This window comes from Elephantulus edwardii, unplaced genomic scaffold, assembly GCF_000299155.1.
Source record: "Elephantulus edwardii isolate Elephantulus edwardi_28Jun2011 unplaced genomic scaffold, EleEdw1.0 scaffold00052, whole genome shotgun sequence".
Lineage (NCBI taxonomy): Eukaryota > Metazoa > Chordata > Mammalia > Macroscelidea > Macroscelididae > Elephantulus > Elephantulus edwardii.
The window spans coordinates 4,419,519-4,445,484 of record NW_006399802.1 but is presented as its reverse complement, the minus strand read 5'-3'; the positions used below and the strand labels follow the sequence as shown (position 1 = coordinate 4,445,484).

The window sequence follows — 25,966 nt, the reverse complement described above, 5'->3', positions numbered from 1 at the left end:
AGGGCTTGCGTGTCTGGGAGGGGTGCTAAGACTGGAAATGAGAGTTTGAAGCCAGTTTCCAGCAGCCTTGAAAGCTGAGCTTAGTTTGCTCATTGGTCTTGTGGGCTGTTGGGATGAAGGGATGCAGCTACAAATAAGACAAAGCTGTACCCTTCCTCCTTCCACATCCCACCCTCTCAAGCCCACACTGAAAGCCATAGTCATGGAGACGCCAGATGATAAGATCTCTTGTGTCTCTTCTGTCTTGGATGGACTGGGTCAGAACAGGTTACATCAGTCAGAGCTTTGGCAGTGTGGACGCTTGTGTTCCAAGCCCCCATTTCACAGATGGAAGGCTGAGACCCAGAGATATAGAGGCCAAAGGAGCAGCGTGCCATTTGTTTAACACCTTAAACAGAGGGGGGGCAAACACCACCTGCATGCTGTGTTTCCATCTCACAGCAGCCCTGGGAGCTTCTGCAGGTGGAGGAGTGGACCAGAGAGAGGAGAGGGCTGGCACAGGCCACCAGGCTGCAGGGGGACCTGCCAAGCTCTCCTGACTGCGGCCAGTATAGGCTGTGTAGTCTGAGGGAGAAAGTCTTGTGGGGTCTGGAGCATTCAGGAGGATTAGGGAGCTGACCCTTTGGGGAGGCCCCAGGGGGTGCAGATGGGTGAAGGAAGTGCCTGGTGCTGTGGTGGCATTTTCCTGCCACTTGTGGTGCCCCCACCCATGCAAGGCAGACACTTGAAATAGCTTCCTGTGCTTCAGAGCCCCCACGGAGAGCCCTGAGCTTTCAAGTTTAAAGAGCCTTTGTGTGTGGCTCAGAGTCGTTCATTGAAAGTCAGCAAGGAACCAGCATGGAACTGGGCACTGTGCTCACGAACCGGCCTTTGACTAATATTAACAATGATGAAAATAGCAGCTGCCTTTCCAGTGCGTTGACCCAGGGCCAGGCCTCACACAGAGCCTCGACCTTCCCTGGCTCACTGAGTCCTTCCCAGGGCCCCTGGAGGAAAGGGGCTCCTGTAACCCCATCTCACAGATGGAGCACTAGAGGCTCAGAGAAGTTCAGGAACTGGCCCCAAATCACCTAGGACCCAGACTTCTTCACTGTCCTGCACACCCCAGTGTTCTGAGCAAGGATTTCAATATCACATAAGCCACAGAGAGTGGGCCGAGGACAGAATGCTTGCTCTTCTGGAAACAGTCCCCCAGACACCTGCATGGCTCCTTCTCTCTGCCCCTCAAATCTCTCCCCAGTTATCCCCATCCATAGGGACCTGCTCTTCGTTAAAATGGAAATCCCAACCCTTGTGTTCCTATTTCCTTAATTCACTGGTGAACACTGACACAACGCTGACTTTTCCTACTCCATTTGTCCACCGTCTGTCTCCTCCCACCAGCATGTAAGTTCCAGGAGGCAAAGGTAGCTTCTGTCTCGACCATAGTTTTGTGGCCCCCAGCACTTTGAATGAAACCTAGTTTGCTCAACAGTTTGTTGAGATACGTGTGAATGATGTGCCAATTCAGACAGACCGCCCCAGCTTTGGATCACTCACGCACTCGCTGCTGTTGACGCGGAACTCAGTCATAGCTGACCCTCCAGCAGGTTTTCAGAGGCTGTAAATTATGTAAGAGGAGATTGCCCATCTTTCTCCCTCTACGCAACTAGTGAATTAGAACTAAGTGTCTTTAGGTTGGCAGCCAACTCCTTACCCACTCAGCCAGCAGAGTTCCTTGGATTAGAGTTAATGCCAAGGAAAATAACCATTAATAATATGGAAGTCAAACTTGAGATGCTTTCCCAGAATTCAGAAGAAGTATTAAAAAAGATCAGCCCAGTGAGGGAACGGTAACCTGAGGGAGACGGAAGGAAGGTAGTCACGAGAAAAACAAAACTACAAAAACTAACAAAACACAGAACAAAGGAAACAGAAGCAAACTAAAAAAAAACTCACCAAATAAAAAAACCACAACAAAATAGATATCCTCATAGCAATGAACACACCTAACACCTAGACCTTGACTTCTAATACCTTTTCCAGTGGAAGGAAATGGGGATTTTAGGGGAAAGGCTGATTCTAAGATGAAGCAGAAAGTACAGAGGATGAACTTGGAGCATCTCGTAGTGCCAAGGCGTGAAGAACTGCTCAGAGAACACGACCATGATGGGGACAAGTCAACAGAACATAAAAGCCAACTGAATACACTCCAAATTGTCAACAGCAGAACAATTTGAGTAAGAAAATAAATAAAGTGACATTGGGTATTTATATCCTAAAGTATAAATATACATAATCTCAGGGTAATGGTGGGCATAGTCCAATGGTGATTAATTTTATAAAACACAATGAATGAGAATGAGTGTATGAAACACATGTGAATGAAGGCTAGTGTGAAACACAGTGTGCACAAACTTTGTATGCTAACCAATATAAAATACATTTAAAAAAAAAAGACATACATAGTCTTAGTCCACACTGATGGACTGAGACTATGTATGTTTTTCTTAAATAAAAATTCTTTTATGTTGGTTTGCATACAAAGTTACTAAATATATTTAATACATTGGAAACAATAGACAAATCACTGGTACCAAATTGCACATCACTGACATAGATATTTTAACCTCAAGGAGATGGAGTATAACCTTTCAGTCCTTAAATGTGGGCTACACATAGTGAGATTTTTCCAAACAGTAGTGTACAGAAAGGAAGAAGAGAAGGTACCTTACAGTGGAGACGTGTGACCAATACTCCCTTGGCCAGGTGAGAGAGGTTAACCTCAGCAAGAATGGGCCTGTTAATTGTGTACACCCTCAGTGTGATAAATGGCTCTTTTTATCAGAAAATAACACCACCACACATTTGGATGGGGTGAAAAATGGAAAAAGAAATAAAAACAGACTATAGACTTTAGGTGTTAATAATGTGTCAATATCTGGAGGACAGCCACCTGGCCATCTGACTGGAAGACATCTGTATTTGTTCGCATTCCAAAGAAGGGTGACCCAACAGAGTGTGGAAATTATCAAATAGTATCATTAATATCTCATGCAAGCAAGATTCTACTGAAGATTATCCAAAAACAACTGGAACAACACATCAGCAGAGAAATGCCGGAATTGCAAGCTGGGTTTAGAAGGGGTCGTGGTACTAGGGACATTGTAGCTAATGTTAGATGGATCTTGGCTGAAAGCAGCCAAGCAGGAATTACCAGAGGAATGTATATCTGTGTTTCATTGACTATGCAAAGGCGTGTGACTGTGTGGACTACAACAAACTTTGTCTAACTCTGGGAAGAATGGGAATCCGAGAACACTTGATTGTGCTGATATGAAACCTATGCTTGGACCAGGAGGCAGGCATTGGAACAGAGCAAGGAAACAGTGCATGGTTCAAAATTAGGAAGGATGTACACCAAGGATGTGTCCTATCTCCATACCTGAAATCTATATGCAGGACAGATTATCCAGGAGACTGGGCTCTATGAGGAGAAATGTGGCATCAGGATTGGAAGAAGACTCATCAACAATCTGTGTTATGCAGATGACACAACCCTGCTTGCTGAAACTGAGGAGGACCTGAAGTGCTTGCTTTGGAAGGTCAGGGACTGCAGCCTTCAATATGGATTGAAGCTCAATATCAAGAAAACAAAGATTCTCACCATTGGGCCAATTGGCAGCATCATGATGGATGGTAAAGAGATTCAGATTGTAAAGAGCTTTCGTTTGCTTGGCTTCACAGTCCACATTCTTGGCACCAGCAACCAGGAAATTAAAAGACGTATTACCTTGGGAAAGTCTGCTGTCAGAGACCTCTCCAGAGTACCGAAGAGCAATGATGTTAGTCTAGAGATTAAGGTACACTTGATACAGGCCATGGTCTTTGCAACCACTTGCCATAGATAAGAGAGCTGGACAATGACTAGGAATGATAGAGAATTGATGCCTTTGAGTTGTGGTGTTGGAGAAGAGTATTGAATATACTGTGGACTGCTAAAAGAAGGAACAGGTTCATCCTGGAGAAGATTAAACCAGGCTGCTCCTTGGAGGCAAGGATTCTGAAGCTTCATATGACATACTTTGGACATGTTGCAAGGAGGGACCAGTCCTTGGAGAGGGACAACATGCTTGGGAGGTGTGGAGGGGACAGCGCAGGAGAGGATGAGAGTGATTCAGTGAGTGGGATAATGGAGGTAGGTGTGTCGGAGACAATAAGATTAGCACAGGACAGAGCAGGGTTTGGGGCAGTTGTACACAGGGTTGCTATGAGTCATAGGTAATTTGAGAGCACATAATACTAATAACAACATATCAGTTTATTAACTATAACAAATATACCATACTGGTTAATATGTTGATAATAGGGTATGGGCTATAGAGAACTTTCTTTACTATCTTTGCAATTTCCGTGATCCTAAAATATAACCAAATAAGTTATTTTTTCTTTAAAGGACATAAACATGTAGGCTCAAGAGGACTCATTTAGATTGAGCCACACAAAATTTCAATATTCAACCATTTTTTAATTATAAAGTCAATAATGTCACCTGGCTCAAACCTAAAACATGTGAAGATTAGCTGGGTTTTCTTTATTCTAGCAAAATCAGTGCAAAGGGGGCTATACATAGACATATTTGGGAGAAAGTTCTGAGATACAACACAGAGGGAGAAAAATCTTAGAAATATCTAGGGCAAAAGGAGACAATCCTGAGACCCTTTTCCAGGGTTAAGTTTGAGAGACAGTGAAGCAGCCAGGAGACATTCCTACATGTGTGAGGCTCACGTGATATACCTGGCGTGCGCTCTTCTTGTTGTTACTCTAAAGTCCTACCTCAGCCATCCGAGAGCAGTAACACACATTAGAGCTGAGGTCATGTGGCAGTGGATGGACAGGGACGGTCAGAAGCTGTAGGAGAGCTAAGGCTAAAAAATTATTACAAAACGGCATACTGACACAGACAGTATTTCAGAAAGCAAATATGTGTGATGCAAAAATAGATAGTGCAATAAGTGAGATATAAAAATTCAAATTAAATTAACAGTGACTAAGAGATGCAGTAGGAACAAAATGCATTAAGTTCCCATCTTAAAAAGGAGAGGGACTTGCAAGAGACCTTTTTGTTCGTGCGTTTTCTAATTTTAGAAGTACATGCTAAAGAATGCCCTGGAAAACTTGATGGTAAATACACTGTAGGGCAAACAGAATTTGAGTTCTCTAAAAATAGAAGGAAAACTAGAAGAAACCTAATAAAGTCCCTTGGCCAACAAGAACCACAAAGAGAAAAAAAATGGGAGAAAATAGAAACAAAATTTCATTTTAAAAAAGAGTTTCCCACTAAATAAAATTATTCTGGCCATAAATTCAAATATGCCAAACAAAACCCCCATAAGTTCCTCTTGAGTTGACTCTGACTCTGAGAGACGCTATAGGGCAGAGCACAGTTTCCAAGTTTGTCAAGTAATTCTCCAAACAGAGCAGCTGCTGGTGGGTTCAAAGCACCAACCTTTCAGTTAGCACTTGAAGATTTGACCACCACACCAACAGAGCACCTTCAAATAAATCAAACCTACAACTAAAAGGCAAAACCTCCTGGCCTATGTTTTTATAACTAATGGTAGGATTTGAAAGGTTAGAGAAGAAAGGAGAGTGGAAACAAGAAATGCAGGAAGGGAGTGGGATGTATGATGTTATAGTGTAGGGATTGCAGTCAGTGACTTGGAGTCAAATGTGTATGAATTGTTGGCTGGAACGTGGAGCTGCCCAGTACACCTTTGCCCACTTCACACTATAAAGTTAAAAATGTGCCGATAAATCAAATTGTGCAACAAATCAATAGCTATGGAATTGGACAGATGAAAACTGTTGAATTGGTGAGAGTTTCGATGTATGTATCCACACCATCATACATAAATAAAGTTAAAAATTAAGGGAGGTCTGGTAGCCTAGTGGCAAGAAGCTGCGCTGCAATCCCAGAGGTACACAGTTCAAATCCACCAGATGCTCTGCTGGAAAAAGGAGGGACAATCTCCTCCTGTACCAGTCAGATCCAGTTTGACGGTACACGCACACAAAATAATTAAATTAAATTAAATTAAAAGTAATGCTGATTATAGACAAAACTCTGAAACTCATTGCTAGTGAGTTGGAACTGACTCACAGCTCACCCTCCAGAGGGTTTGCAAGACTGTAAACCACACAAGCGGAGATTGCCCATCCTTCTCCTGTGGAGTCTGGTGAGTTTGAACCACCAGAGAGTCATGGCCTTTGGGTTAGCAGTTCAACTCCCCACAGACGTGACTGTCAGAACTCCACGTAACAGACAAAGGGACTTGGAAAAATTAAACGCAGGACGTTGGACGACCGCATGACAAGCAAACCAAACTGAAGTAAACATTCCAGTATTATATCAGACCACAGAGAAACCACGATAGAAGTGTTAAACAGGATTAAGGACAATCATTTTTATAGATAAGAGTACAATTCACTGCAAGAATAACACACTCGTGAACTATTATTGTGCTAAATTACATCTCACTGAAATACAGAAAGCCTCTTCAAAACACAGAAAGGAATTGACAGAAACACAATAGTTCTGGGAGACATAACAACTCTCTCTCTCAGTCTTGGACCAACCACCCAGGCAAAAACCAAGCAAGAACATAGAGGACTTGAATAATGACATTAATAAGGCTCTTTTAAAAGGTGTGTATCAATCTTCATATACAGAGAGTCAGGAAATAAATAAATCTGTGTGATCAAGACCTGAGGTCTAGTAAGCTCCCTCCGGCTTGTGCCAAACACAAGGCTTTAGTGGTTAACTGTTGCCGTGCTGGGCTGGGAAGTCACAGGACTGGAAAGTCCCTTGCTGCTCAAGGCAGAGGCCACCTTGGGGTATTTCTACATGCTACACTCTGCTCACTTCAGTTGTGTGAGAGGCTGGCACACCAAATTTGACTTGTCACCTGATTGTCTAAGTCAAGTTATATTGAAACATGGCCATGCCAATTTGTTTAACATACACTTGGGGCTGCTTTTTTGAGTAGAACTGAGTAGTTGCAACAGGGATGGTATGTTGCAGGAACCTAACCTCTTTACTGTGTGGCCTGTTACAAAAAAATATGTACTGCACCATGTACTGCAAGGTACTATTATTATTTCCATTTTACAGATAGAGAAACTGAAGCTTAAGGAAGTTTAATAACATACCTAAAGCTAAACAACATGCCTCTAGAAACTCTGTGAACTTTGATAAATGTCGATGGTTTTAGAGGGGCTGTACGCCTTTTGTTCACAGGGTTGCTGTGAGTCGTGCTTGACTTGAAGGCAATCAGCAGCAACAAAGCTATGTGACTACTAAGTTTCTGAACTGAGATGCCAACCTATTTATTACCTTGCTCCAGAGCCTGGCTCTTAACCAACCACCAGTGCCTCTCAGCTTCACATCCACTCATATCTTCATCAAGCTAGAGGGCTCCTTCATGGCCTGTGGACATTATTCATGCTACCCATACACCAAGAACTAGAGAATTCCTTCTATCCTGGACCTTCTCTGTAACAAAACAGGAATAAGCAGCTTACGTGCTGACTGTACGATAAGGGAGGAAGGTGGGCCTATTCGTTTCCTAGGGCTGCCCTGGTAGCTCAGCCCATAGAGGGTTGTGCGGTCACCTCAAAGGCTGAGCCTCTCTGGTGATTGGAACCCACCAGCTGCTCTAAGGAAGAAAGGTGGGCAGTCTCCTCTCATGCTATTTACAGCCTCCGAAAATCTGCTGGAGAGTCAGCTGTGAGTTGGTTCCACATCAGCGGCAGTGAGAGAATTGCTGAGGGCCATCCTAACAAAGCACCACAAAGCAAGTGGCTAATTAGAACAGATATTTATGCTCTCACTCTTTCTAGAGGCGGGGAGAGCAGATTCAGTAGTGTCACTCGGTGCATGTCTCTGTGAATGATCTAAAGAAAGATATTCTGTCACCAGCCTCTGATTGTCAGGCATTCCTTGACGCCAGAAGGACCTAAATGAACTAACTCAGTCCCATGAGGACAAATACCGTATAAGACCATTATTGTTGTAACTATTGTTTTACTAGGTAACTAGTAAAATGTGTGTGAGGATCTAAGGAGGGGAGGGGGAAGCAAAGGGAGTGAGGATGGGGGCGGAAGGGGGTACTCATAGGGTCACATAGTTTGATGGGTGGGTGGATGGAGGGGTGAGTTAAGATCCGGTGTGAAAAGCAATGTATACGAACTTTGTAGGTAAACCAGTATAAAAGAAAAATTTTCTATTAAAAAAAAAAGTGCATGGTCATATACAAGTCCATGCCTCTCTGTCTTTCATGTCTTGAATCTTCTATGTGACAACACTCATCTTGGTTCGTTTTGACCTCGTGAATCAGGACCCACGCCACCTCTGTATCACCTCATATTAACTTAGCTGATAATATCTTCAAAGACCCCACTTCCAAGTAATGTTCCACTCGGGTTTCAGGAGGTAGGATTTCATCATCTGTAGGAGGATACAATTCAATTCATTACAGTTGGTCAAGAGAGAAGGAAATGACCGTCATAATGATGCAAAGCTACTACATAATAAGGCTGTGATACTTATATTTTATTCTGTGCAACATTTGAGCTCAGGGAAAGCAGGGTAAAGACCTTTTGCATCGAGCTAGTCTTTCTAGTGTAAAAAAAGAAGAAAATATACCCCGCAGGTATATTTAACTATCTTCACCAATACTAGTGGACATCCTTATGCCTCAGGTGTCACATTGAAGAGACAGCTTTGACCAGAAAAGCCTCACAGACGGTTGTCACCCACAGAGAAGGTCCTGGAGCTCCAGCAGAATGAGGAGGGTGGGCAGAATCTTTCCTGGCAGGTCAAGGTCTTCCAGGGAGGGACATGCATTCATTTCCGACGGCTGCTGTAACAAATCACCACACACTGAGAGCCTTAAAACAACACAAATGTACTCTTGTACTACCATTCTGGAGGTTAGAAATCTGAAGTGGATCCCGGTGGGCTAAAATAGAAGTGGTGGCCACACACGTCCTTTCTAGAGGCTCCAGGAAAGAACCTTTCTTATTTTTTTTTCCCTTTGCAGTTTCTAAAGGCCACCCACATGCCTTGACCAGTGGTCCCTGTATCACCTGGCATCACTCCCCCCCTGACGCTTTCACCTTCCTCTTCTACTTGCTAAGGCCCTTGTAATTACAGTAGACGCCCCTGGCCAGAATACTCTTCCTATGTTGAGGTCAGCAACTCAAAATATTGCCGTGGAGCTGATTCCAGTTGATAGCAACCCAGTAAGACAGGATGGAAGTACCTCATAGGGATTACAAGGTTGAAATATTTACTAAAGCGGAAGACCACATCTTTCTGGCATGGGGAGGGAGACAGTGGGTTTGAATCTCTGTCCTACAGGTTAGCAGCCAAGTGTTTAACCACTGTGTCACCAGGGCTCCTTGGTCAGCTAAATAGCAACCTTAATTCCATCTGCAATCTTAATCCCCCCACTCCTCTATCATAGTCATAAGCTGCAGGGACTAGGACCCCCTTTTTGTGGGGTTATTATTCTGCCTAGCAACAGGAAGCCTCCAAAGATGAACCCCAAGACCTGTTCTCCCTTCAGTCCACGGGGGAGCACCCCCAAATGTACCTGAGACCAGGAGTTGAGCCTGACTTCCTGACACTGGGTTTCATTCACACAACTAAGGGAGCTCAGAGTTATATAACAGACATAGTGCATCTTCTCAGGCTTTGTTCAGAGAGTTGGGGAAGAAAAGGCAGTATTTTATCTTAAGATAAACATAGCTGTATTACTGGAATGCTAAATATACATGAATTCTTAAGATGAAATAAAAACCTTTAAAGAAATGTCATGTTTTGCCAGTGGGCTGCTGCGGGCTCTTCCCTCTGCGCCTTCCCCTTCCTTGAGGGGACATGTTTCCTGCGTCTCTGCCGTTAGGGATATTTCTGGGAGGAAAAAGAGAGTCTAAGGAAGACTAATTTTAGCAAAATAAAAGAGAGTGCTCGTTCTGGATGTGGAATCTGTCCATCTGAGCAGGGAGGGACTTTGGAGAACATTCGGACCAACCCTCCTGGGCTGCTCCCCAGTCTCATGGATGGACAGTGGCGATTGGAGCAGGCTGGCCTCCGGTGCCTTCAGCACAGGTGAGCTGCCCCAGGTGAGGTGGCTCCTGGACTGAGCTGCGGCCAGCCTCTGGTATCCCAGCCACCCTCGAGTTCATAGCCTGGTATTTCTTTTGACAACTTGGGACATAGTTTAATTTATTTCTGCCCCCCGCCCCCAGTAGCCTAGTGGTATAGTTGAATATGCCTGTGGTCCTAGCTACCTGAGAAATTGAGGAGAAATAGAGATGCAGAACTGAGTGACAAGGAGCTGCTCTGCCAACCCAAAGGAACACAAGTCGAAACCCCAGCTGCTCAACAGGCAAACAGTGGGCAGTCTCCTCCGGTGTAGTTTACTGACTCTGAAAACTCACTGGAGGCTCAGCAAGGTGTTTGTTCCAACTTGACAGTATATAACAACACGCCTCATGCTGGGAAGGACTGGGTCACACGGGCCACAGGTCCTCGGGACTAATGAACTTCCTTGAGTAGCCACAGACTACAGGTTCCAGATTCTGGTTAGTACTATAATCTGCCTTGATTTACCTAGCAGGACCCCAGTCCCAGCTACAGGACTAGCAGCGGGACAGCCTTCTGCTTTGTACTCCTTAACTGAACAGCTTTTTAATGATTCTGGGTGGCATCTGCCAGTCAAGTCGTTTCACTTCAAAATCAGCATGATTTTTTAATTATTTTTTTTTTAACCCGAGTTGCTACTACAGACTAGAGGCTGCACTCCAGCTGTTCACACCTGGTGAAGTTTGCTTTCTGACCCATGGTAGAGTCCATTGTCGTCACTTCCTTCCTATGTGCCTTGGTGCCTTAGGCTCAGCCCCTTGGAGGCAGAACCTGAGGGTTCATGGAAGTGATGAATAGAAGGAGTTCTCTCAGGAGAAAGGGAGGGGCCGGAGATGGTAGGGAGAGCTGGGATGCCTTCCCCACTGGAGATTAAGCCGGATATCAGGATAGGGACTTGGTCCCACCCTCCTGCAAGGGAGCAGAGCTTACACCGCTGGTGTTGCCATTGCTAGTCATTGGCTGCTGTCTGTAAGAGGAGGGGGTAGACATGGCCTCTGGTGAGGAGAAGATCCTTTGAGCACAACAGTTTTCCAGAGCAGGAAAAGATATGAGCAGCCAGCCCTCCCTGCAGCCAGGATGGGTGGACCAGGCCCAAGGACAAGACATGGGCAGTTGCAAGGTGTCTACCATACCTGGGGAGGTGTCTTAACGCTCTAAGCCTCTCAGTTTGCTCATCCCTTCTAAGGTGGGTGTAGTAATAGCACCTGCATCCTAGCGTGAGGTTGATGGGCTGTTAGAACAAGAAGACCCTGGGGAATTGTTATTCATGTTTCCAGTCCCTTGCAAACTAGAGATCATACCTTGTTTATTTCCAGTGAACCATGCTTATTTGCCCTCTGAGGCAATTTAGCACCTCAGAAACCCACTGGAGGGAGGGTCACTATGAGCCAGTATTAACCTAGAGGTAGTGGGTATCCTTCTTAAGTGTCAATTTGTCCTTTTTTATTTAATTATTATCTCTGTCTCATTATACACATGCACATATATATGCATATATATGCATATAATACATATTCATACATAAAAACATACACAGATGCAGTCAGTCTGATTCCTGTATAGTTAGTTCTTCAGGTGAGGTCCATGTGTCGAGTCACTGTGTTTCATAAAAAAGGAATTTGCATTGAATAAATCATAGAACATACAAATCACCCAAAAATGGCTAGAACATTACATTGACAGAAAACTGCCAGGTATTCAAGCTGGGTTTAGAAGAGGCCATGGCACCAGAGATACCATTGCTAATATCACATGGACCTGCTGAAGGCAGAAGGATCTCTATTTGTAATTTCTTTGTCTATGCAAAGGCATTTGTGTGGATCATAACACTCTATGATTGACATTGAGAAGAGTGGGAATTCCAGAACATTTAATCAGGCTCATATGATACCTAGAGTAGGAAGCTATTGTCCAAACAGAGCAAGAGAGCCTGGTTTAAAATCAAGAAATATTTGTGTCAAGGCTGTATCCATTCTCCATATCTGTTTAATCTGTATGCTGAGCAAATATTTTGTAAGCTGGTCTCTGTTAAGATAAATGTGGCATCAAGACTGGAGACAGACGCATCAACAACCTTGGGTATGCAGATGACAAAATGTTACTCATTGAAAGTGAGGAGGACTTAAAGCCTTTGCTACAGAAAATCAAAGATTACAAAGCCTTCAATATAAATTGCATCTCAACAGTAAGAAGACAGAAATCTTCACCATTTGGCCAATAGGCAGCCTCATAATAGATGGGGGAAAGATTGAAATTGTCAGTAACTTCATCTTACTTAGATCCATAATCAACATCCTTGGCACCAGCAATCAAGATATCAAAAGATATATACCATTGAGTAAGTCTGCTGTCAGGGACCTCTCCAAAGTACTGAAGAGCAGTGATATCAGTTTGAAATCTAAGGTGAGCCTGATTCAGTTCATGGTCTTTTCAACCACTTGCTTTGTGTCTGAAAGCTGGAAAATGAATAATGATGACAGAAGATATGTTGATACCTTTACTTTGTAGTATTGAAGAGGAGTTCTAAATATTCTATAGACTGACAAAAGAACAAACAAATATGCTTTGGAGACGGTACAGCCAGAGGTCTCCTTAGAGACAAGGATGACAAAGCTTAATCTCACGTACTTTGGGCATGTTACTAGAAAAGAGTATTCCTTGGAAAGGGACATCATGCTAGGACAGGTGAAAGGTTAGTGAATTAGAGGAAGACCTTCAACAAGCTCAGCTGACACAGTGACTGCAGCAGTGGACTCAAATATGTCAGAAATGGTGAGAATGCTAGGATAGGACAGGGTTTAGGTCTGTTTATAGGGTCGGTATGAGTTGTACTTGACTCAATGGCACATAACAACAAAAACCACAACACACATATGTAAATATGCTCTGGTGTTAGAGTGGTAAGGAGCTGTGCTGCCAACCCAAAGGCACCCAGTTTGAATCCACTGTCTGCTCACAAGAGCTATGAGACATACTCTCTACACTACCTCCACCACCCTTGGATTGGCAACACAACTCCTTACCACTTAAACCTCAGAATTCCCTCAGGGAAATTCCATTGTTGTTAGGGGGCTTTGTTAGGAGGCAAGTATGACTCACAGTGACCCTATGAACAACCGACCTGTACCCTATCCTATCCTGTGCCATCTTTACAATCTCTCACAAACTCTAGTCAATTGCTGCAGTCTCTTTGTCAGTTCATCTCATTGAGGGTCTTCCTCTTTTTTACCATCCCTCCACCTTCCCAAGCATGATGTCCCTCTCCAAGAAATAACTTGTCCTGGCAACATGCCCAAAGTATGTGAGATGAAGCTTTATTGTTTGTGCCTCCAGGGAAAACCCTGGCAGCACCTTCTCTAAGACATACCTGTTCTTTCGGCTGTCTATGGGATGGATATTCAGTACTCTTCTCCAACACCGCAACTCAAAGACATCAGTTCTTTTTTATTCATTGTGCAGTTCTCACGTGCATAGCAAGTGATTAAAAAGACTATGGCCTCAAGCAGGAATACCTTAATCCTCAAACTGACATACATCATTGCTCCTCAATAATTTGGAGAGATTCCTAACTGCAGACTTTTCAGTGCAATATGTCTCCTGATCTCCTCACTGGTGGTAGCAAGGGTTTTAATTGTGGATCCAAGTAAAATGAAGTTGTTGACAATTTAAATCTTTTCTCCATCTATCATGATGTTGCCTATTGGCCTGGTGAGGACTTTTGTTTTCTTGACATTGAAATGCAAGTCATAGTGAAGGCTGTATTCTTTGATCTTCTGCAGCAAGCGTCTCATGTTGTATCATCTGTATAAGGTAGCTTATTGATGAGTCTTCCTCCAGTCCTGATGCCATATTCTTCTTCACAGAGTCCAGTTTCTCAAATAATTTGCTTAGCCCCCTACCACTACTTCAACTACCTCCACCCACAGAGGAGCTCATCCACCTACCTGTGGAAGTTGGGAGATTGGCAGGAAAAGCAGGGAAAACTGACATTTCAGAGTGTCCCCTTCTACTCTCTGGACTTCCCTGAAATGATACACATTGTGCAGAATTAAAATTGTGGTCCAGGAGCTTTCGTGAGAGCATGAATGTGATAGAAAGTTAGGTTGATGTTGGGTACCATCAAGTCAACTATGACTCTAAGAGATCCTATGGGCAACAGATCAAAACCCTCCTGTATCGGCACCATCCTCACAATCTGCACCATGCTCAGTCCCATCGTTGTCACTGTGAATCTGTCTCGGTGAGAGCCTTCCTCTCTTTTGCTGACTCTTTATTTTTCCCTCACTTCTGACAAGATGTCCAGAGTATTTGAGATGAAGTTGCACTCACTGTCCTTGTCTCCAGAGAGCACGCTGGTTGCACTCCCTGTAAGACAAAACCCTGTCAGAGTCACCAAATCTAACACTTTCCCTCCCATCCCTGAATCTTCTAATGAATTACTTCTCCAGAAATGGGCGGGTCTGTACCCTTGTTCTTCACATCCTTCAAGTCCTGGAGATACACATACTCTAATCTGAGAAGCTCTCCAATGTCTTCATATTGTGAAGAGTCTCGTCCAGCCTCCTCTCCCTTTGTCCCCTCACCCACTCCTGATCCCAGGCTCCAGCTGCCCTGGTGTTAGTGAGTCCTGTTCCCGCCCCACCCTTGTGCCATCCTGCCCCCTCCTCCTGCCTGGAATTGAGATGTGAACAGCTCAGCTGCATCAAGCACAAGCACAGCCTGGCACTAGATGGAGGGGTTTTGTAGACCCCCTCTGGTGGTGCTGAGTTGCCAAGGTGAGAACTCTGACTGTGGATGCTGTGCAGCCTTGGGGGAGCCTCCACCTCTCTGGGTAGAGTTTAACTAGTTCCGTGATCCATTGGTTCCCCTCCAATCCTGACAGTCTGGGAGCACAGAACCAAGTGATCCGTGCCACTTGGTTGTTATGGCAACTAAGACAGTAAATAGCCCACATGTGGCAACACTGATTATTTATCTGTCAGCAGGTGGCTAGGAGATCAGCCATGAAGTATAGGTCCCTGGATTCCCTTCAAGAAATGGATGTGATGAACTCAGTCAATGCCTAGGCCCTAGGGCCAGCAGAGTATCAGTGTAGCCATGGCAATGGCTTCCAGCTACTGAAGACCCAGCGTGGACCAGGCTTTGCGCTTAGAGCTTCACACAGCATTCAGGCACTTGTTCATCCATTCAAGATGCATTTCTTGATATGTGTCATGCCCTATTCCAGGAGCTGGAGACCCAGAGATGAGACAAACACAGTTCCTGTCCTCAGATTATCCACAGCTACAGGGAAGACGGATAAGGTTGAGGGGAGCCCACAGAGAATGACATAGCCAATAAGCATTTATGGGACAGGGAAGCCTTCCAGATGGGGAAACACTGGAGATGAGGTGTGAAGTGTGTAAGTTGGAATTAATCAGGTGGAAGATTGAGGTGGAGGGATGAGTATTCTGGAAAGAAAATGAGCTTGCAAAAAGATGGAGGAGAGGGGAGGGGATGGGAGGGGAGGGGAGGAGAAGAAAGGGAAGGGGAGGGGAGAGGAGAGGGAGAGAAGATGGATGGATGGATGGATGGATGGATGGATGGATGGATGGATGGACAGATGGATGGCAGACTAGTATTAATAAACTGCACATAGTTCATTCTGACTTGTGGAGATTTGATGAGAAATATGACTGAAGAAGTGACCGACAGTCAACTGGTAAAAAAAAAAAATCTTAAATGTTCTGCTGAAAAACTCAGGAGTTGATCTGAAGCTGTAAGATTTGCTTCTGGGAATGATCACATCAACTGTGCTGCAGTAGTAGAGAGAACAGGTCAGAACTCAAGGCAGAGATTCCAGTGGGGAGGCTGTGGTAGTTCTCAGAGGAAGGGTAGTTGTCAGGGTGAAGTGGGGAGGCTGTGGTAGTTCTCAGAGGAAGGGTAGTTGTCAGGGTGAAGGGATGGGGAGGTTTGGGGAGCGGGGAGCAGAATGGTTATCGCTTGGACGTGGGAGGTGAAGGTGAAGAGCGAATGTAAGATGGCTCCCAAGTTTCCAGCTTGGATGAGTGGGAGGTTGGTAAAACCATTCTCAGAGACGTAGCACACAGGAGGAAGAATGGGCTTATGGAGAAGACCGTGAATTCAGCTTGGGAGATGTTGAACTTGAAGTATCTGGGAGATGTCCAAGTGGAGGTGTTCAGTGGGCAGCTGGAGAGAGGTGGGGCATGGGTAGATACTAGGGAGTCCACCGAAGAAGGGGAGGTAGGTGTGACAGGGGACATGAATGAACTTGCTTAGAGAGAATGATGAGAGTAAAGAGACAAGGACAGAGCCCTGTGGATACCAGCATTTAGTGAGACAGAAAAACAGGGTGCTGATATGAAGTCTGAGCAGGAATAGGAAGATTAGTTCAGGGAGGTAGAGAAGTTATTCCTATTTCAGAAGTGAGGAATTTAACACTTAAAGAGAGGAAGGCTCAGAGTCATACATTTCATCGGCAGTCGAGCCAGGATTTGAATACAGGACTCTCTGACACTAGATGCCAAGGCACTGCTTCTTTTCTGCCGTGTTCAGCAGCACAGCCCTTGATAGATGTTCAGTGCTTGATGGACGGACAGATGGATGGATGGATGGATGGATGGATGGATGGATGGATGGATGGATGGATGGGTGGATGGGTAAGTGACTGCCATTAGCAGTAAGAAATGCCAGAAGACTTCAGCCAACAGGCAAAAAAATCCTGGAGTGTGCCTGGGAGCATGTCCACAGAACGGAAACAGCTCGGAACTTTTTATAGCATCGCAGACGTGGTGATGACAAAGGCTGTCTTCTTCCAACTGCTCTGTTAACGATCCTTTAAAGTCCTTTCAGAGCAAGTTCTACACTCCTCGCCACCCCCTCCCCATTCTTGCTTGCAAAAGAAGGATGATTTTAGAATCCAAGCCTTTTTTATTTTGCTAAAGTACACGAGGAATAAAATGGCCTCCCAGTCAGCACTTTCCAATTTTAAAGATGCTAAAAACTGATCCTTAAAGTCATGTTTCTTTCTTTCTTTTTTTTTATGTTTCAAATGGCCTTGAAGCCCACTGGAGGGGATGAGACACGCAGGAGGTGAAGAGTACGCCCTCCCAAAGGCCTGGCCTTGCTGTGGAGGGCAGGGAGGGCAGCCTGGCTCTGTGGGGAGCCTGGGAGCCCTGAGCACATCCTCCATTGGCCAGACTAGGCTGGAGCCAAGCCCAGCCTGGATCCCCGACCACACTCGGAAGGCAAGCTGAACCCAGCCCAGGAGAGAGCCCCAGACAGCCACTCAGTACCTGCTGGTTGGATTAATTAATGAGAGGACAGGAGCTGTGGTACCATGTTGTCATTGTTGCTAGGTTCCTTCAGGCATATACAATTAATAGCAACTCTGTGACCAGCAGGTCTGAACCCTGTCCTGTCCTTTGCCATCCTTTGTAGTCACTGTGTCAGTTCATCTAAGGGCATTCCCTCTTTGGCTGACCCTCCTCCTTTCCAAGCAGGTGATTCCTTTTCAAGGAGTAGCTTCTCCTCGAAACATGTCCAAAGGAGGTGAGACAGAGTTTCACCATCCTCGTCTCCAAGGTGCACTCTGCATGCACTTCTCCCAGCACATGTTTGTTTGTTCTTTTGACTGTGCATGTGATACTCAGGTCTCTTCTCCAGCAGCACAACTCAAAGGCATCGATTTTTCTTTCATCCTTATTTGTTATCCAGTTCTCCAAAGCATAGCAGATGATTAGAAAGACTGTGGCTTGAATTAGGATCACCTTAGTCTTTAAACTGACACCATTGCTCTTTAGAACTTGAGGCGGTCTCTGACAGCCAACTTTCCCATTGCTCTTCCTCTCCTGACTGCTTGTACCAAGGGTGTTGATTATGAATCCAAGTAAGGTGAGATTTTTTTTATCATTTCAATCTTAACTCCACCTATCATGATGTTGCCTATTGACTTGGTCATAAGGAGTTTTGTTTTCTTGATGTTGAGATGTAATCCATGTTGAAGGCCGTAGTCCTGGTTCTTCTGCAGCAGACCCCTCGAGTCCTCCGCACTTTCAGCATACAAGGTTGTGTCATCTGCATAATACAGGTTGTTGATGAGTCTTCCTCCAATTTTGATGTCACCTTCTTCTTCATAGAGTCCAGCTTCTCTAAGCATTTGCCTACCATACCGTTTGAATATGTATGGGAAAAGGATACAGCCCTGATGCACACTTTTTTTTTTTAGACCATTAATGTTTCTTTGTTCTGTTCACTCAACAGCTTCTTGGTATAGATTTTCTATAGGCATAATTAAGTATCCTGAAATACCCATTCTTCTAAATGTTAACCACAGTTTGTTATGATCCACATAGTCAAATGTTTTTTCATAGTCAATAAAGCACAAATAGTCATTCTTCTGGTATTGTCTACTTTTAGCCAGGATCCATGTGACATCAGCAATGATATCCCTGGTGCCGTGGCCTCTTCTAAACTCAGCTTTAACTTCTGGCAGTTCTCTGTGTATGTACTGTTCCAGCTGGTTTTGAATGAGCAAATTTGATATGGTAAAAAGATACAACTCAGATGCACATCACAAAGATTCACCAACAGGTAACACAACCTTGCTTGCTGAGAGCACAGAGAATTTGTGGCACCGACTGAAGATGATCAAAGACTACTGTCTACAGTATGAATTATGCTCTAAAATCAAGAAAACAAAACCCTCGCAGTGCACCAGAAGACACCATCATAATAAATGGGAAAAAGATAGGTGTTATCAAGGGTTTTCTTTTACTTGGACCCACCATCACCATCCTTGGAAAAATTAGTATCCACCATCAGCATTTCTTTTTAAAAAAAAATTTGTTCATTCATACACACTTTCCTGCCTCCCCCTCTCCTCTCTCCATTTCCCCTTGTAAAACTATTAATTGTCATACACGTGATTTCTAATCATCCATTCCTTTCAGAATGTCCTTCCATTCACTCTTTTGAGGAAAAGAACAAATAAATATGTCTTGGAGAGGGTGCAGCCAGAGTGCTCTTTGGAGGCGAGGATAATGAAGCTTCGCCACACGTACTTCGGGCATGTTGGTAGGAGGGGCTGTTCTTTGGAGAGGAACAGGATGCAGGGCTGGTGAAGGAGAGGGAGACCCTCAACCAGATGAATTGTCATGGTGACTGCTGCAGTGGGCTCCAGTGTGTCAGGAAGTGTAAAGATGGTATAGGATAGGATAGGTTTCAGATCCACTGTTCATAGGGTCACTATGAGTTGGACTTGACTCGACGGCACCTAACAACAACAATTCATTATCTATTCTTTTACTGGAAGACTATCCGCATTTTTTATTTTTTTTTAACTCCACTAAGTCAAGAATCAAACAGTGTATTACATTGGGCAAATCTCCTGTCAAAGAGTTCTTGAGAATGCTAAAGAGAAAGGATATCACTTTAAGAACTAAGATGTGCCTGCCCCATACCTCGGTATTTTCATTTGCTTAATATGCATGTGAAAGTTGGACAATAAATAGAGAAGAGTTAAGAATAATTGATAATCATTCATTTGTGGCATTGACAAAAAAATACTGAATACATCATAGACTGCCAAAAGAGCAGATAAATCTATTTTGGGGAAAGTGTATCCTGACTGCTCCTTAGAGGCAAGGAGAGCGAGACTTCATCTCACACTTGGGACATGTTATCAGGAAGGACAAGTTGATGGTCAGCCAAGGAGAGGAAGACTCTCAAATAGGTGAATTGACACAGTTGACTGAGACAGTGGGCAGTAGAGATTGTGAGATGGTACAAATTCAAGTAAGGTTTCAGTCTGTTGTCCACAGAGTTATTATGAACCAGGGTCAATTCACCGGCACCTGACAACAACAGGAAACCCTGGATGTGCCTTTCTCTCCCCCCAGCTCTCAGTTTCCCTGTGTGTGGAATGAGGAAGAGCACGAAGTGCTGTCTCAGCCTCCTGCAGCTTTGTACCTGCTCCAGGAGCACAGCTGTTCACACGCCCCTTCAAGCCGTCACGTTTAACTTCTAACCTCTGTGGACCAGCCCCCTATTTCCCTGGAACAGCTGTGCCCAGAGAGATGCAGAGAAACCAGAACTGGGCTGCACCAGGCTGGATTGGACGTGGGCAGTGCTGTGCCTGCCCCCTCGCCCTGTGCAATGGGCAGAACTCTTGTCTGCGGAGCCTGGGACACAGGAACAGTCATGACCTTGAACTCTCTTGGTACTTACTGTTAACTGACCTTCACACGTCTCCTTTTGTCCACAGGGGAATGATGTACGGATCATCCTTGGCCAGTTTGACCAGGCTATGGCAGCAAAAGTGTTCTGTTGTGTAAGTAAAACTGTCATGTTGTCTAGTCTTCGGGGAGGGTCATGAACCTTTTACTTGGTGTCACTGCTTGAGCAGTGGGAGGGATCATAGTGGCTGAGCATCTAAATGCTTGGAAGCAGAAGTGTCATATACACTGCTCTGCCCTCCATTTGCCACCTAAGCCCTGTCGGTTAATTCTGAGTCCCTCCTACTCATTCATGATAGTTAATTAAGCCTACACTGTCTGGTATAAGGACACAGAGAGAGAGCAGGAAGAGAAGAGGTGACTCAGATTCCTCGCTGCTCTTTCAGAGCCTTAGATTTGACTATCAAGTGTCCACTCCCCAACCCGGAGTCCTTTACAATGTGGTGTTGTGTGGCTGATGACAAAGTTCTTGCATCCTGTCTCATTTAACTTTTCAGTGACCATGTGAAGCAACTGACATTACCCCATTTTACAGATAAGGAAATAGAGGCCCAGGGAGGTCAAGGCTTGCCCTCAGCCAGTTGGGGCAGAGCGAGGTTCAATCTTTTGTTTACTTGACTCTTAACCTAATATGTATTCCGTATGATGTCCTGACTTGGTTATATGTAAGGATTTTAGCATAGCAACAAAGCCTGTTTCCATTTTGATGTCTCTGTCCCATTCTTTTGTCCCAAGTCAGGAGAATGAGAGCTCAGTTAGTGGAGTCATTGGCTACCCAAGGAAGGTGTCTGCTCCAGGAGGCCTCCTTGTGGACCATGCTTATTCTAGGTATAGTGTCTAGTGACAGGGCACAGGCCTGTTTCTTTGACCTTTAAATCGGTAAATTGAGTATGGTTATAGACCACAGGAGTTCCAGAAACTGTGAAATACACTGGATGACAGAACCTAGTGCAGAGAACCTTAACAGGATAGATTGTTTAGCTCAGTCCAAGAAAATGAAGTCTAATGGTCCTAACGTAACGTGGTACTAGAACAAATCAAGCTTTGGTACTCCAGGGTAGCTTAGCTGAGAAGTGCTGTATGTTTAGAACAGATAGAGGCTTTGGGATCTCAGCTGATCGCAGAGCTACTATGAGTCACCTGTCTGAGGTGGCCTCAGCCTGCAGGTTCACCCCAGAGAGGAGTGGAGAGACTATGTGGGGTGCCCTGCTCAGCTCCTGGTGCCTCCTTCAATAGAGATGTCACATGAGCACGCAGGGCCGGAGAAGTACCCAGGAGCAAGGACGGGCAGTGGCTGGAAGCCACAAAACACGGATCACCCTCAGGAGCACGGTGAGAACTGCTGCTGGTCAACTCCAGAGACTTGCACTCAGGAGACCATAGATGGAATTCTAGAGCGCAGGAGCCAGTCTCCAGGGGCTTGAGTCCCTGATCTGCTCTTAGTAACAGACCAACCGTGGCCTGTTATGTGCTCTCCCTAAACCTCCTTTTTCTCATCTGCAAAGTAGGGGCAGTGACAGCACCTGCCTTGTCCTTGGAAGATTAAGTGAATGCAAACAAACAAATGGCAGAAGTCTTTTCTCTGCTAATGTAAGGAGGTTCTCGGTTACTGGAGGACCAAGCGAGCCACCGTCGGGCTGGCCAGTTTACTCACTTTGGGATTTCACAAGGTTCGATTCAGCTTTGCAAGTGTCAGCTTAGGGGAACAAGAGGCCTTTCTTTCCTTGTAGAACTAACTCTGAGGAAGAGCATGAGAAAAATTGAAAATGTGGATGAATAAATTTCGCATATGGCTGCTTCAAACCCCAGAAAGCTTTGTACTTTACTTTCTAGGGACTAGGAATATAAAAAAATTAAAGTCAGAATCTCAAACTCATTGCCATTGGATCAGTTCCAACTCCTAAGGACCCTCCGTTGAAGATCAAAATGGGAGGAACTTCCCATCCTTCTCGCCGGGAGCAGCTGGTCCATTCAAGCCTGAGATGTGCAGCTTTTGAGTTAACAAGTACAACTCAATGCAGACTTTGCTATCAAAGCTCTTCTTCTATTTTTTTTTTTTAAAAAAGGCCTTTTAGGGAAGAAATGGGGATGTGCCCCTCCATTTCTGCAGGGCCTTGCAAGGAGCTAGCTTATGGTGTCTGATGGATGTTGATCAAATGAGGAAAATGAAATGAAATGTGTGAAATGCTCTTTGAGCTGCTACCCCAGCCACCTTTTGGCAGGAAGTGCAGGTAAATGTCACGCTTTAATCCAGAGTCAGAGCAGGACCGAAGTGTCACTGAGCCGCGGGTGCGCTGGGACCGTCTCCAGGGGCTTCTGACACCATGGTTTCTACTTCAGAGCAGCCAGCAGTGATGCTTCCTTCTGTCCCCAGAGCCCTGGGCTGCCACCTTCACGCAGCCTGGGCACACCATCCACCTGCCCAGCCTACTTTTTTCTTAGCCTTTGTTATATTCTTGGTGCCTTGAGATGAATCTCAGCAATGAGGCTTCATCATTGAGGAGGTTTTCTGAGCAGGCATTTGGTCTTTGTGTCAGACCCTTGGATGGAGCCCTTGTCTTGAGGTTTACAATCTTGCTTGTCAGAAAGGAGTTTGTCCAGCACAGTGGAGGTGGCCACCCAGTGTCTCTGCTGTGGGCCTGTGACAGAGGAGGGGCAGCGCAGGACAGAGACCTTCCGAGAGGGCCTTCCTGTCTGGGTCCAGGTTAGGAGCACACAGGGCGGTTGGGAGCAACCCAAGTTGTGCCTCAGTGCAAAGTGGGCAGTGTGTGGCTGCATTCTCAAGCTGGGGACGGCCACCCAGTGGGAGCCCAGGCTCCAGCGAATGCAAGGCCTATTTATAGCCCTGTGACCACATGTTCGCTTGGCTCTCGCTCAGCGGGAGCGTGGCATGGCACTTCTGCTTCCCTCCACCTCCATCCTCGGTGGTCTGTTCTGAATCCTCCAACACTCGACACTGAGTTCTAGTTTTAGCTTCCCCAGCTGTGTGTCCTCAGGCAGGTCACTTTAGGTCTCTGATCCCAGATGCTTCACTTGTGAAATAGAAGTCCTGATTCCTGCCCCACCTGCTTCACAGAGGTTTAAATAAGGCCACCAAGTGAGAGCATCATCTCTGAAGTGCTTGTCCTGATGTGAGGATTTATGATGAGTATTGCTGAGAACCTTAATATCAGAATGGCACATTCTTTTTTTTTTTTTTTGCAAGTGTAGGGAAAGTGGCAAACGGAAGCTAAATAAAAACAAGAAATTCCATTTTGGAAGACTTTTATCATGGCTCCTCAGCAGCAGCTGGTAAGAATGATGGCAGTTTGTGGGGCTGGGAAACGTGAGCCCAGGTCCTGCCATCATCATATGTCAGGGTCCCACTGGTCCTGAGACTCCATTCCAACCAGGGACAGAGGACGTGAAAGCTGAGGTGACCAAGTGCACCCAGTCACTCCACCACCCTGTAGCGGGTGCCCTCTGTAGACCAGGTGACGTGCCAGACCTTAGGAGGTCCTGGGAAGGGTCAAACGAGCTGTCTAAAGTATTCAGGGAGTTTTAGATGAGCCTGAACGGAAAGGGCAAATGGGAAGAATGTCCCTCCAATTCGGAGATGGGACAGTAACTTTTCTTTAGCACATACATCTACTGTGGAGTCTGGCTACCCTTTGTGAGCAGATACAGGCTTAGCATTGTGGCACCTAAGTGGGTGCACTCAGAACCTTCCCAGAATACACAGCGACCCCTCACGCTCTCCCTGCCTCTCACACTGTTCTAGGCCAAGAAACACGCATGAGTGTGGCGGTAATTATTTCCAAGCACGTCCTTCTAATGTAGGTGGCTCCCCAAGAGCTAATGGAAGGACTGTGTAAGGTCCACATTTTAAAACGTGGGCTGTTCACAAAGCACAGAGCATTCACATTCACTACTGCTCGCCGTGGTCACTCGTTGGCATTTTGATTATTGTTGTGAATATGACCTCTATTTAGAAACTCCATCTCGGACCCATTTTTGATGGAACATGACATTTCTACAAAGTAGGATTTTTCTGGGTGCATCTAAGCTCTGAGAAAGTGGTATTGGCTTGAGTCCCCCCACCCCCAGCTTAAATAATTGTAGTGAAAAATTAAGGCCAAATAGAGGTGCATTAGAACATTCTGATGATTTGTTTAAACAGGAAAGACACAGTGTGCCTTGAGTAGGCAAACTCAAGTTCGAGTTCATGGCTTTTCTCTCTGGTTGTGTGACCTCGAAGTAGTTACTTTCCTGCTCTGATTTAGTTTTCCTCTCTAGAATAACAATATTAAGCCCTGTCCTGACTACCTCATAGAGTGAATTCAAGTAATGCTCAAATAAGAGGTCTGTGAAATGTACAAATATGAGGAAAGATGGAATTTTTTCAGATCATGTATTTCTTTATTTTAGGATCATGTATTTATGAGCTAAAGAGCAATGATGTTAGCCTAGAGACTAAGGTGCACCTGTTCAGGCCATGGTCTTTGCAATTACTTGCTATGCATCAGAGAGCTGGACAATGACTAAGGATGACAGAAGACTTGATGCCTTTGAGTTGTGGTGCTGGAAAAGAATCTTGAGCATACCATGGACCACCAGGAGAAGAAATAGATCTGCCTTGGGGAGGGTGAAACCAAGGGTCCCTTTGGAAGCAAGGATTTTGAAGGTCCATCTCACATACTTTGGGCACGTGGCCAGGAGGGACCAGTCCTTGGAGGAAATCATGCTTGGAAGGGTAGAGGGACAGCATAGGAGAGGAAGACCCTGAATGAGTTGTATTGACTCAGTAACTGAGACAGTGGGAGTAGGAGTGTCAGAGTCAGTGAGACTTGCTCAGGACAGGGACGAGTTCAGAGCTATTGTACATAGGGTTGCTATGAGTCACAGGCAACTCAATGGCACGTAACAATAATTTACGTGCACTGTGCTGTGGACTGAGGGAGCTCATAGTTTATAAACCTAGTGGGTAAGGAGCCACACTGCCAACCCAAAGACAGGCTGTATGACTCCACCAGCTGTCCTGTGGAAGAAAGGTGGGCAGCCTTCTCTCATGTGATTTACAGCCTCATAACATACTTTGGACATGTTGCAAGGAGAGACAGGTCTTTGGAGAGGGACATCATGCTGGGTAGAGTAGAGGGACAGCGCAGGAGGGGAAGACCCTCTATGAGGTGGATTGATTCAGTGACTGGGGTAATCGGGATGGGTGTGTCAGAGGCAATGCGATTGGCACAGGATAGAGCAGGGTTTAGGGCTGTTGTACATAGGGTCGCTATGAGTCGCAAACGACTCAATGGCACATAACAACAACAACACCCCTTGATGGTCCTCTAGGAGTTGGTTCTGACTCCACAGCACATGCCAAACAACATATTTCTGGCTAGCTGTAGTGGTGTAATCTGTAGGGAGTTGTGTTGTTAATCCCAAAGTGGTACCTCTCTGACAGTTCCAATCCACCAGCATCTCCATGGAAGAAATATGAGCAATCTGTTCCTGATTTACAGCCTCCAAAACCCTGGTGGGGGCTCAGCTGTGAGTGAGTCCT

General features: G+C 45.3%; 1 protein-coding gene across 1 annotated transcript in view; it reads left to right on the top strand.

The window, feature by feature from the left end:
* GABBR2 (gamma-aminobutyric acid (GABA) B receptor, 2) overlaps positions 1-25,966 on the top strand; it is a 518,990-nt gene that overhangs the window by 271,500 nt on the left and 221,524 nt on the right. The window contains exon 5 of the mRNA XM_006886874.1: positions 20,454-20,519. Coding sequence (XP_006886936.1) covers positions 20,454-20,519 — 66 coding nt within the window. The remainder of the gene's footprint in view (positions 1-20,453; positions 20,520-25,966) is intronic.